This window comes from Colletotrichum phormii (genome assembly GCF_030913505.1).
Source record: "Colletotrichum phormii strain CBS 102054 chromosome Unknown BDP81scaffold_5, whole genome shotgun sequence".
In the NCBI taxonomy this organism is placed as follows: domain Eukaryota; kingdom Fungi; phylum Ascomycota; class Sordariomycetes; order Glomerellales; family Glomerellaceae; genus Colletotrichum; species Colletotrichum phormii.
Genome location: NW_026851447.1, coordinates 1,883,950 through 1,895,606, shown reverse-complemented (window position 1 = coordinate 1,895,606; position 11,657 = coordinate 1,883,950). Strand labels below are relative to the sequence as shown.

Below are 11,657 nucleotides of genomic sequence, written 5' to 3'. Positions count from 1 at the left end.
GACCACCCTGATAGTTGGTTCCCGTATGCGTACCTTCAAACGTTGGCTTCCTCATTGGGTTGTGGCATTTTATGATCATTATTCATAGGCTGACCACAAACTTGTGAATTGTCGCTTTAATTGAAAGTGGTATCATGGGTATAGTGCAACCGCCTCACTCTAACCTCGCCTACGTCTCCCCAAGAGCATCCAGGAAAGCCTTCTTTTTATCCTGATACACCTTCAACAATTTCTTGTTATTCAGTGCCATCTGCGCTGCCTTTTGGCCCGCCTCCTTCTTGTTCAGGTCACTTCCGGTTCCGAGGAGCTTGTTCTTCTCGCCCCATCCGTCAAGAAACACTCCTACGGTGAAGAGAGCCAGCTTATTGTTGTACTTGTCTTTCTTATTCGCCTTGGACAAGTCCTCGTAGCGGATACTGATGCCCTTCGCCCCGATAATCTGGCTCAGGAGGACCTTTGGGGGTAGCTTAGACTCCTCGGTCACAGTTGCGCCAAGCTCCTTGACCGTCTTCAGTCCGGGCGTCTTGGCAACCGATCTGATCTGGTCCTTGATGGTCGTTGCCCATAGTGTCTTGAGCCACTCTGCAACTCGAGTGAGTCCATTGGTGGGATCGGAGAGAACCACGGCGGCGACGTAGGCTTCGAATAAGTCACCGCGGACCTTTTTGATCTCATGTGGTTTTGCCACGGCCGGCTGGTTGCCTCTGGGCTTGAACTCCGGCGGCAAGTTGGCTCTTTCAAAAAGCTCGTAGTGCGTTGAGTACTCTCCCAGGTTGGCATTGCGAATCAGAAGCTCTCGGATCTGTGAGCACTGGCCCGTTGACATGCCTCCGAAAGTTTGGAAAATGAGTGAAGACGAGATCAGCTCGACATAGGCGTCTCCAAGCCACTCAAGGCGGTCGTAACTCAGATCCGATTTGTGCTTGGTCATGCCTACATGCGTGAAGGCCGCCAATTCTAGGACAGGATGTGTGATTTCGGGAAGAGGTGGCATTGACTTTGGAATATCTGCTGGCGTCCATGGCTTAACCAAGATGAAAGACGGGATTGGTGGTCCTGAGACAGCTGGGGTCTGCCTAGGTGTAATTAGGGATTCGCCCTTCTCATGCGATGCATTTTTCTCCTTTGAAGTCAGTAAATAAATGGACAACCCATCAAAGGGCATGAAAGCCTTTACCTCATTCTCGTCGATCTCGCCGCTTTCTAGATCCTGTGTATTTCCTTCCCTAGCCAACTCCTCGAAAGATGGCAGTAACACCTTGCTAAGCTGTCGGATCTTTTGAAAGTCTTCAGGATGGATAGAACATCTTGTCTTGGCCTTTGTCAGTGCTTGGAGACATCTGATGAGATCATCGCTGTGATCGAGAAGCAAGTCTATTGCTTCGCTTTCAGTGTGTCTTCGCTTGCTCGGTGGCAGCGCCCCTGAACTTGAGCGCTTGTTCATCTTGGTTCCTCCTCGATGCAGATAAACCGCAAATTCTGACCGAACAATACAATATCCTATTGCATGTTATGTCGCAACATGAAAATGAGGCCGATAGAAATGAGGGTGTTTGGTTACAATGTTGAAAACAATGTCTTATTCACTTGAAAAGGTCAACATCTAATTGAGAACAAAAATTAAGCAGTCCATGCTCGGGTGGAGCTCACTGTGCTTTAGCTGCAAGGATCCAGTCCCCTGAGCCTGGCATGTAACAAGGTCGTGGATACGTACCGAAATATGCCGGCCAATCGATGATCCCAAACCGGCAACCAATTGGAGAATGCAGCTCTCATTTTGCGGGTCCAATTCAGGACTCAGGCTTGCCCAAGCTTGTTCGACTTCGCGACAAATTTCTGGCTGGATCAAGACCTGCAAAGATGAGTGTCCCACGCGCGAGGTTGTTGGACCTCATGAAGGTAAATTCGCGATTCCCTAACTTCTCTGGTTGTTTGCTAAACCGTATAGGCCCAATGCGAAGTCTTTGCGACAGTATACAACCCCGAGGCTCTGAGGACGGGAAACAAGATCCTGCGCCAACGATTGAAGGGACCTGCCATCGCCGACTACTACCCACGCAAGGTTGTGACGATTAAGGATGTGCAGAGAGAGTTTGGACCTGAGGTTCTAACCCTCGACCTGGAAGAGATGGATCGCTTGGAACACATTGCTGGGTACGTCATGGGCTGAAGGGGGCGAAGGAGCTACCGCTAACGCCTGAACAGACTGAAGGCCAGAGGAAAGAGCGCGCCGAAAAAGAAGAAGACGAAGAGTAAGTTTTCTTGTTTGCTATCTCCCATCTGGATGGTTATGCTGATCTTCCTGCAGCCGAGCCCAAGAAGCGATAAACGTCTACCACAAAATCGATTGTACGATACGATGTGCAACTATCGAGCGATCCCTCGAAACCATGCGCGCCAGGACACTCTCCATATACAGAGTGGCGAGGCTTTGGGCAGGACAATTGCCGACCGAGTCAGCCCCGGTGGCTCTGTCAAAGCATGCGGATGTCTAGTGACTCTCAGGCACCGACAGGGTATGAATGTACCGTGGATCACGGCTTCGACGGGCAATGGGGAGAATGTCCATAAATAGGGCAGCCAGTGTACAAATACCATGGAGGATATCAGAGTCAAAAAATTACAAGTCTCTTCGAGAGACAGCCGTATTTCATGTTTCAAACCAAAACCCCCATTGTAGATCCTAGCTGAATGATTGCCTTGGGCGATAGGTGGTGAACGCCACTGCGTGCTGCGTGAAGCTATTCGCAAGTAAAGAAACAGAGGATCTTCTACTTCCCTCCAGGTTAGAGATAAACCCATCTGGCCTCTGCCATAGATCCGCGGATTCTCGTCCTACTGCCCTCGGCATATCTGGATGAGCAAACGAGGGTCAAAGCAAATGCTGGGTCTTTTCGAAGGGTTGGTGGGAAGATTGGGGCAAGGCAGCAGGGGCGGTATGCTTTCTCCCCCAAGTTGAATATCATCTGATGATTAGGCAACGCTAAGATAGGCAGTGGTGAATAGATAGAAGTCAGCCGGCCAGGCCCTCCTCCTTCACCTGGACGATGGAGCGGGTCGGCAGGTATTTCACCTGTGGAAAGACCTCTCCGGTACCTGCGTACGCAACTCGAACGTCCTCGCCTACCTAATTCAGGCAGACTGCTAAATCTCAGTTGGGTCGCGATCTCCTTCCGACTTCAACACCTTCAAAAAGAGCCCGTTCTTCGCCAGGCCAAGCAGCAGCGCATCACTCCTCCTTCAACTCGGAACCGACTCCACGATCTCGTCTCTTTCGGATTATTCTGTCCTGGTCCGCAGTAGCTACGATTAGGGCTTTCGTTCACCTTACCTTCAAAAAGGTGCCTGTGCTGCCCGGGACTGCCTCCTTCCCAACGTCAACTCGAGCTCCTGCCTCGTTCCTACCTCACCTCCCCATCCCCCATCCTCTTCTCACTCCCACCACAAAAAGCTTTTCCTCTCTCTACCCTCCACAATCCCTCCACAACAAACCTCCCCCTCCACCGCAGAGAAGATCCCCATCAACACTCTTCTTTGCGTCCCCCTCCGACGGAATCTTTCTCAACTTGTCTGCCACCTTACGGCAATACCTTGTCCTATCTTCTGCAAAGTATTGACCCTCGAAGAAGAGACTGTCCGACGTCACGATGTCTACATCTCCCTCCACGGGTCTTACCCCCAAGACCCCCAAGCGAAGCTCCCCTACGGCTATGAAGCCTCTTCACGAAGAGGAGAACATCCAGCCGTCCATCGAGTCAGCTACCTCGGTAAGTCCAATGCTTTCTTCACCGCTGCCGTGAAGGTCCATCTTGTCGTTCATCACAGACCACTGCCATATGATCCAACTGCTTCCATGAAGGCTCGCTTGGTTAGGATTTTGGGCTAACAAAATTCAAAGGGTCCCCCTGCCTTCAAGCAGAAGCCAGCCATTGCAACTCTTGCTACATCCAAGCTTGCCAATCAGAATGCTCTCAAGGTTGGTTCTTCCTCCCGCAATCTGCCGCTTCGCTCACAGCGACGACAGAAGAAGACCAATCAGGACACCATCGCTGGCACGAACCCCATGGATATGCTCCTTGCGAAGCTGTCTGAGCAGCAAGCTGCCCTTGATCAGCAGAACGAGGCTTTGAAGAACTCTGATGAGAACAGCTTATACTCCCGTCACTTCGACAAGGCTTCTTCGACGACGAACTCGGTCCCTATCACTCCCGCCACGGACTCGTTCCCCACGACCGCACCCACGAGTCGCCCAACTAGTGCCGCACTTAAGGAGACTAACGGCAATGTGGACGAGCTCCTTCGACTGAAGATGGAGCTTGCCCGAGCACAAAACAAGATCTCTCGCCTTGACCACGAGCTGGCTCAGTCGCGCTCGATCAAGCAAGAAGATGACATCGCTCCGGCTCCGCCCGCCGCTCGTCTGGGAGCATTCGGTGCCGAGAATGCCTGGCCAACCGACGACAACTCTTCGGATGTCGGCGCCCCTTCCATCAACAACTACAGTCGTTCCCGTACCACTTGGGGCAACAACAGAGCTCCTCTGTCCTTTGGTGCGGCTGCTCCCATCTCTGACTCCGGTGGTGATTGGTATGGTGGCGGACGTGGCGGCTTCAACCAGGGCTACATGGATCCCGCTGGTCCGTACAATATGGCGGATGGTTATCGCAACGATCGCATGAGCCATGAAGCCGAGATGTTCTCTCGGCCTCCTAGCAGTCGCCGAAACAACCGGTTCGACAACAGCCGCTGGCCATCTCCTCAGCCGTACGGAGGAACCAATTTTGGACACAACTATGGCGGCTTCACTCCCTCCCCTGCTCCGTTTGACCCTATGGGTGGACCTCCCGGTAGCGCTTCAGGCAATATGGGCTCGGGAATGTATCAAGGCTACAACCAGCAGGGACCGGGAAGTTCACTGTCGCCCCATGCAACTGAGTTCACCACTGGTGATGGATGGAAGAGCGAGGTACGTAACAATGAAAGGCAGGATTCTTGATGCAAAATACTAACTTTCTATTTCAAACAGGCCATTGCCACCGAGGGTCAGACGTACCTGCCAACTACTGAGCCTCTCAACTACCGCCGGTTATTGGACCGGAACGTCAATTGCAACTGGAAGTACATTGTGGACAAGATTGTCTGCAACAACGATCAGCAGGCTTCCATTTTCCTGCAGCAGAAGCTCAAGGTTGGCACTCCGGACCAGAAGTACGAGATCGTGGAGGCCATCGTTGCCCAAGCGTATCCTCTCATGGTGAACCGTTTCGGCAACTTCCTTGTTCAGCGTTGCTTCGAGCATGGCACTCCGGAGCAGGTTGTTAAGATCGCGGAAGCCATCCGCGGCAACACTCTCAATCTGTCCATGGACCCATTCGGCTGCCATGTCGTTCAGAAGGCATTCGACTCCGTTCCCGAGGACTACAAGGCTATCATGGTCCATGAACTCCTTCGCAGAATTCCCGAGACCGTCATTCATCGTTACGCCTGTCATGTCTGGCAGAAGCTTTTCGAGCTTCGATGGTCCGAGTCCCCGCCCCAGATCATGAAGTTCGTCAACGAAGCTTTGCGAGGAATGTGGCACGAAGTCGCCTTGGGCGAAACTGGCAGTCTGGTTGTCCAGAACATCTTCGAGAATTGTCTTGAGGAAGACAAGGTATGCTGACACCCTCTTGCCCTCCTTTCTGAACATGTTTCTCACCGTGAATTTACAGCGTCCCTGCATTGAGGAAGTCCTTGCCAACATCGATATTGTGGCCCACGGACAATTCGGAAACTGGTGCATCCAGCACATTTGTGAGCATGGCGCTCCAGCGGACCGAAGCCGTGCTATCGACCATGTCATTCGCTACGCTGCCGAATACAGCACTGATCAGTACGCCTCCAAGGTTGTCGAAAAGTGCCTCAAGATTGGCGGTGGAGAGTTCCTCAGTCGCTATCTCGATCGAGTCTGCGAGGGTCGCGTTGACCGCCCTCGCATCCCTCTCGTCGACATTGCAAGCGACCAGTACGGCAACTACCTCATTCAGTACATCCTCACGCATGCGGGTCTGCAGCACCGCGAGGTTGTCGCCGCCCACATTCGCAAGCACATGGTCTCCCTTCGAGGCTCCAAGTTCGGATCTCGTGTGGGCATGCTTTGCACCAACCCCGCCGTCGCTACTCGTCCCGGCCCCGGAGTTGGTCCTGCCATGAACCGAATGGGTGCTGGTCCTCGCTACAGCGGCGGTGGCGGCGGCTACCGTTAGACCTTGTCACCATCTTTCCATACTGTCACCATCAACTTCTCAATTGTTCTCATTCTGCGTCACTATACGACCTCTTTCCCCTAATTCCTTATCCCCCCATCCGATTTCCCTCAACTTTGACGAAGTCATTGCACCACCTCATTTGTCCGTGCTTACGAAACATCTTCCTCGGCCATTAATTTACAAATCAGCTGTCATCCTACGCTCGGCAGGTTATCACTTGTCTGAGTGCATTGGACACTTCATGGTTACGGATTTTGCGATATGGAGGTGCGTCAGTGTGACCTCGAAACCCCAAGTGGGCGTTGGAGTTGCATCGCGAAGCCCAGCCAGAATGCTCGCATCTATACATGGCGGTCCATCGACACATCCACATACCCCTTTGATACTCCTTTAGTCTCATCGAAATTCGAACTGGGCAACCCGGAGGATGGCGAGGATGGACAACTAGGCAAGCATGGTATATCAGACCAAAAGTCAAAGACGATGATTGTATGTAGTTATGTATCACATTCCGGAGACTTTGGAGTGCGGCCTTGGTCCAGCTTGGACAGCATCTGTGGCAGTCCCAACAAGCATTAGGTAGTTCCCTAGAAATGTTTCTTCTACAAGTAACTTGGTCCCCTTTATTGCTTTGTGTGAACTCGCGAACGAAACATTCCCGTGCCGGGCTTGCAATATTATGTTTGACGCTATTGACTCTGCAGTACTTCACCAGCATTATACCCCTATATCCTCCCCCTCCAACACCATCCATGTTTCCTACTAAACCTTTCGTGGTGCTCAAAATGTATAACTTTACGTTTCTTTGCTTACAGGCTCGGCCTCTGCCTCAGGGGACGCGGCATCGTCCAACGGCGGAAATTCAGAGTCGACTACAGATGGCTTCTCCGTCGTCTCTACAGTAGCGATGTCTTTTTCCCACGGCTTCTTGGGCACCGCACGTTTCCCAAACGGTTTCACAGACTGCAAATTTCAGTGAGTGGGCTCAAAGATGGAGAGAGAACAAAAGACAAGTCGTGGGGAGTACTCACCGCGTCTCTGACGACGGTGTTTGGGATCTGTCTGATTCCAGGGATGAGGATACCCTTTTGAATCATCTCCAGCATCTGCGCGAAGCCCATTGGGTACGCTGGTTCGTAGCCCCCTTGGCCTGGGGCGCCCTCCTGTGGCGGCTGCGCTTTGCGTTCGACGTAGAGGTCTGCTTTTGGCGCTGCTGCTTGCCATGAGGGCGTTGCTTCATCTGCAGGTTTTGTGGATGGGTCTGTTGCTGGGTCTGTGGATGTCTCCTCGTTGGTGTTGAGGTTATCGAGCTTCGATGTTAGTGTTGGGACGTCGTCTGTTGATGGTTCTGCTGCTCCGCTGGCTGCGGTAGCTGTGCTGGCTGTGCTGGCGGTCTTGTATTCTTCGGGCAGGACGTCAGGGGGTGTATGATCCGGGTGCTTCGCGAGCCACTCCTTGTACTTGGCAAAGTCAATGGTTACGCCGATGCGTTGGGCGTAGTAGAATTTCCGGGCGTGGATCGCGAGGTCGGTGGGTGTGCCTTGGGGGTTTTCTGTGTTTGGGTCGCCGAGGATCGCGTAGAGGCCGGACTAATCGACATCCACCTCGTCAGAATATTTCTTGGAAGATTGTCATATGTGTAGAGGCAACGTACGGTAAACATCTTGTCTCTTTTCCAGGGGTATGTGTCAAAGGCCTTGAACATGCCGTCCTCGTCTGTGATTGCGCGGATGCGCTCTGCGCCGGAGAGGGTTGCCATTGCCAATTGCGGTTGTGGTTATGCTACGAAAGTCACCAGACACAAATGCCTCTACTATGCTGGATATTATGGAGAAAATTGTGTGGGCGGACTCGAGGATGCTCTTCGTCTCGTCGATTGACGTCGTTGCCGAGGTTTAAAGACGTCGTTCGGTTTAAGCATCCCTTCCCCGGAGAGGGAGCTCGGCGGGTTGGCGGGGCGAGAGCTTGGCTTGCTCCCGCCGATAAGATAAGCCCAAAAATGTACCCCGCGAAATCGCGGCTCGGTGGGGCCCGGGCGGGAGTTGGAGAGTTTGGGGAAGACTTCTTGGCTTGTAGGAGTTTGTTCCGACATCCTTGCTTTCTCTTTTGGAACTTTATCAGCGTAGATTCCTTTGTAAAAATAGTCTCATTGGTCTCATTTGGGGGTTCTCCTGATGATAATGAGGTTGAGGCCTCCTTTCTGATGGGTTAGTACGTCTTGACATGTGAGAATGCATCCACTAGTAGTGTACTGGTAGGATCAAACATCAACACGGCAGACACGACACACGCCTTCAAACTGACAGAGGTTTTGTGCATCTTGATTGCTAGATTTCTTTTCTATCTCAAATATATGTCACGGTTTGTCTACGGGCACGCTGACAATCATCAAGCGGCAGAACCTTCTATGGATATGTTTATGTTATGTGGACGGGATGAAGACTACTGCGCAGCACTGTACTGGCCCCCGTTTCGCACAAGTCCCAAAATCATGAAAGAAACGTTCAAAGTCGCAAACAGTAAAACGGACAAGTGTAACCCATCAGACATGAAAGTTTTGTGTGTATAGCAAAGCCACCCCTTCGGGTCCGCTGTTCCGCTGTACAAAGAGCCTCCATCTTACGAACGAGGTTCCAAGTATCTTGTGTTTTTTTGTGTAGCAATATGGCTAGCCAAACGGGGCTGCCTATGGTTTGCATCATTTCCAATGGGAAACGAGCTGGTATGTCGTGGAAAGTCCGGGTCAAAGAGAAAAACGTCTAGAATGTCCATGGCGTAAGAAAAGATGCCACACTCAACCCACCCCCTGTGCTGAACGCCTGTAAAACAACACCAACGGTTGCTGAGATTCCCTAGAAGCAGTTGGTGGAATCCAATAAACCCTCCGATGCAAAAGCCGATGTTTCTTTTCGAACGCCGTGTGATGATGTTTTTAGTTGTGCTGGAAAAGGACGCTGATCGACTCGCCGTGGTGGACACGACGAATAGCCTCCGCAAAGACCGGAGAGACTGCCAAAATTTAGCTACGCCCAGGACACAGTAGTACTCGCGAACACTCACCGTCCAGGAACTCGAGTTTAGAGCAGGCACGCATGTGGTCCTTCTGAGGAACGGTGTTGGTCACAACCATCTTGTCGATGGCGGATGCATTGATACGCGGGATGGCATCGCCACTGAGAATGCCGTGGGTCAAGAGGGCATAGATGTGAGTAGCACCTTCCTTCTTGAGCAACTTGGCAGCTCTCGTAATGGTGTTGCCGGTATCGATGAGGTCGTCAACGAGAATGCAGACCTTGTCCTTGACATCACCCACCAGCATCATGCTGGCGTTGCGCTGCTCGGTGTACTTAGTCGGACGTCGCTCCTGTAAAATAAAACATGAATCCTGTACTTGCTCCCGCGAGAAGTAATGACCTACCTTGTGGATCAGAGCGAAAGCCATGTCCAGCTCATCAGCGATCGCGGTGGCGCGCTTCGCTCCGCCAGCATCGGGACTGATAACCACAGCATCCTTATAGTTGGGGATGTTCTGGCGGATGTACCTCATGAGGAGAGGCTTGCCGTACAAGTTGTCGACCGGGACATCAAAGAATCCCTGGTACTGAGGATCGTGGAGATCCATCCTGCAATCATTAGCATGTGCTTCACAGGGAAGCAATGAAGCGGTATAGGTGTGAAGAACTTTTGAACAGCTCAAGAAGATTTCAAAGCAGTCGCCTTTGCGTAGCACAAAGCACCTTATCAAGGATGATGGAGGAGGAAACCTACGTGATCTACGCTTTATTAGTTTGACTTCGCGAACAGTTTGAACCCCTTTGAGTGCTCTCTCGAGCTTTTCTCAGGGGCCTTTTGGGGTACATACCACATGGTCTGCACCAGCGCAAGCCAGAAGGTCTGCAACAAGGGTGCCAGCTTGGGCAACCCACTGCTTGTATCCAGGCTTGGACTGGAAGCCATCGATCCGGTTCTGTTGCTCGTTGTCGTGGTTGGTGTAGCTGACCTGAGAGGATACAGAATCGTGGTGGTTACGGCCGTTGCCATTGGTCTTGGAATGGTCGACGCCGTTCATTCCATTGGATCGCTCCTCATTGAGCTTGCTCTTCGCCAGCTTAGAGGCAATGCCGTCAATGCCATTGGGAAGACCCATGCTGCGCGCAATGCCAGGACCCGGGGTCGAAGGCACACTCTCAAAGGTGTAGTTCTTGGATGCCCCTGATGCTGACTTTGAGAGGGGTGCGCCGGCCTTCTTGTAGGGGACGTCGGGTTGTCTCGAGTAGGGGAACAGAGGCATAACAGCTGTGACTCTCTTGGCGGAACCCGTCTTGCAGGCAGAGATCATGATGCACAAGTCCATGAAGTTGTCATTGACATTGCCAGAGGCAGTCTGAATGATAAAGACATCCTTGCCGCGCACAGAGTCCTTGATCTCGCAACGACTCTCTCCAACAGAGAACTTTGACAGAACGCGCTCGCACGGGTTCAGGCCGAGGTTGTTGCAAACGCTGTTAAGGAGCTCGGGGTGGGAGTTGCCTCCGAGAACAATGATATTGCGGACCATTATGAATAGTTGCTGGTTGCTCGAGAGGTAATGGTTGGAATGAAGAATAGAGTAATAGTGGTCGGGCGAAACTGGCGATGTTGGAGGCTGAACCTAGCACCGATCGAGGGTTTGACTAGGTACTGGAGAGGTGAACAGGGCGTCAAGGCCGGAGCTATGAAATGTATTTCGCAGCTGGGGTATTTGAAGATGTTTGTGGAGAAATATTCCCCGCGTATTTCTTGAGGGCTCGAAGGTTCTCGTGTGCGGGTTGGAGGATCGCGAGCGAAAGAGCCGGTCTCGGGTTTGCTGGAGGCGTCAAAAATCTGCTAGTGGGGTGCAAGGCGACGTCACAGGGACTGGAATGTGCCGAGACCGAGGGTATGCGTAGAAGGGAATTGTATGGTAAAGATGACAGAGAGCTGGAGAGCAATCAGCGAGGATGAGGGGGAAGGCCTCTAGAGATGCGATCACAACGGGAGCATGACGAACAAGCTCAAGAGGAGAGGGAGGAGGGAAAAGCTGGTAGCGGGGGGAATTCTGTCTGAAGCTGGGGTTGTCGAGAAGTTGTAAAGGAAAATCTCTGAGTGGATAAGTTTGTTTGGGATTGGCAGGAATCGGGGTCGGGTGCGGTCGCCGCCATGTGGACTTGGGGGTGGCAGGTGGGAATATGAGGTGCCGGGGTAAAAAGAGAGATTGCACAGGGCCTATCCACAGGGTGAGTGGGTGCAGAAGTGGCCATTTTAGGTTAGCACGGGTACCTTGTCGCGCTTGAATGTATTTTTATGACTCCGATCTCTGGCAGTCTCGCAGAGATTTTGCGCCCCGGCGATGTCCTAGCCATGCACTGTATTCTTCCGGTCGTTGCCAGG

General features: G+C 52.3%; 6 protein-coding genes across 6 annotated transcripts; 2 read left to right on the top strand and 4 right to left on the bottom strand.

The window, feature by feature from the left end:
• Positions 1-63: 63 nt before the first annotated feature.
• Positions 64-1,562, bottom strand: BDP81DRAFT_421892 (ribonuclease III domain-containing protein). The gene is made up of 2 exons (XM_060589942.1): positions 1,178-1,562; positions 64-1,120 (listed from the first exon to the last, which is right to left on the bottom strand). The coding sequence occupies exons 1-2, from the start codon at positions 1,442-1,444 to the stop codon at positions 170-172; spliced, it is 1,218 nt and encodes a 405-aa protein (XP_060448422.1). The 5' UTR covers positions 1,445-1,562; the 3' UTR covers positions 64-169.
• A 259-nt stretch (positions 1,563-1,821) lies between these two features.
• BDP81DRAFT_184081 (mitochondrial ribosomal subunit S27-domain-containing protein) lies at positions 1,822-2,241 on the top strand. The gene is made up of 2 exons (XM_060582323.1): positions 1,822-1,899; positions 1,949-2,241. The coding sequence occupies exons 1-2, from the start codon at positions 1,861-1,863 to the stop codon at positions 2,168-2,170; spliced, it is 261 nt and encodes an 86-aa protein (XP_060448421.1). The 5' UTR covers positions 1,822-1,860; the 3' UTR covers positions 2,171-2,241.
• Positions 2,242-3,647: 1,406 nt separating this feature from the next.
• Positions 3,648-6,245, top strand: BDP81DRAFT_459168 (armadillo-type protein; the record flags this gene model as incomplete). Its single annotated transcript, XM_060593511.1, has 4 exons — positions 3,648-3,767; positions 3,899-4,966; positions 5,027-5,653; positions 5,712-6,245. The coding sequence occupies 4 exons, from the start codon at positions 3,648-3,650 to the stop codon at positions 6,243-6,245; spliced, it is 2,349 nt and encodes a 782-aa protein (XP_060448420.1).
• Positions 6,246-6,345: 100 nt separating this feature from the next.
• Positions 6,346-7,211, bottom strand: BDP81DRAFT_184069 (uncharacterized protein). Its single transcript, XM_060582322.1, has one exon. It carries the CDS (start codon positions 7,000-7,002, stop codon positions 6,445-6,447), a length of 558 nt encoding a protein of 185 aa, XP_060448419.1. The 5' UTR covers positions 7,003-7,211; the 3' UTR covers positions 6,346-6,444.
• BDP81DRAFT_184064 (uncharacterized protein) lies at positions 6,861-8,165 on the bottom strand. Its single transcript, XM_060582321.1, has 3 exons — positions 7,903-8,165; positions 7,280-7,837; positions 6,861-7,211 (listed from the first exon to the last, which is right to left on the bottom strand). The coding sequence occupies exons 1-3, from the start codon at positions 8,005-8,007 to the stop codon at positions 7,044-7,046; spliced, it is 831 nt and encodes a 276-aa protein (XP_060448418.1). The 5' UTR covers positions 8,008-8,165; the 3' UTR covers positions 6,861-7,043.
• A 1,015-nt stretch (positions 8,166-9,180) lies between these two features.
• On the bottom strand, positions 9,181-10,806 carry BDP81DRAFT_459167 (ribose-phosphate diphosphokinase; the record flags this gene model as incomplete). Its single annotated transcript, XM_060593510.1, has 4 exons — positions 9,181-9,257; positions 9,309-9,612; positions 9,667-9,890; positions 10,107-10,806. The coding sequence occupies 4 exons, from the start codon at positions 10,804-10,806 to the stop codon at positions 9,181-9,183; spliced, it is 1,305 nt and encodes a 434-aa protein (XP_060448417.1).
• Positions 10,807-11,657: the final 851 nt, after the last annotated feature.

Bases quoted from the DNA above. Each gene is read 5' to 3' on its own strand.
- BDP81DRAFT_184064 (XM_060582321.1), bottom strand. From the start codon at position 8,007: ATGGCAACCCTCTCCGGCGCAGAGCGCATCCGCGCAATCACAGACGAG. The intron at 7,838-7,902 runs GTACGTTGCCTC...GATGTCGATTAG, and splicing joins AAAGAGACAAGATGTTTACC to TCCGGCCTCTACGCGATCCT. The intron at 7,212-7,279 runs GTGAGTACTCCC...TGAAATTTGCAG, and splicing joins ACACCGTCGTCAGAGACGCG to TCTGTGAAACCGTTTGGGAA.
- BDP81DRAFT_184081 (XM_060582323.1), top strand. From the start codon at position 1,861: ATGAGTGTCCCACGCGCGAGGTTGTTGGACCTCATGAAG. The intron at 1,900-1,948 runs GTAAATTCGCGA...TAAACCGTATAG, and splicing joins GGTTGTTGGACCTCATGAAG to GCCCAATGCGAAGTCTTTGC.
- BDP81DRAFT_184069 (XM_060582322.1), bottom strand. From the start codon at position 7,002: ATGGATGGTGTTGGAGGGGGAGGATATAGGGGTATAATGCTGGTGAAG.
- BDP81DRAFT_421892 (XM_060589942.1), bottom strand. From the start codon at position 1,444: ATGAACAAGCGCTCAAGTTCAGGGGCGCTGCCACCGAGCAAGCGAAGA. The intron at 1,121-1,177 runs GTAAAGGCTTTC...ACTTCAAAGGAG, and splicing joins GCGAGATCGACGAGAATGAG to AAAAATGCATCGCATGAGAA.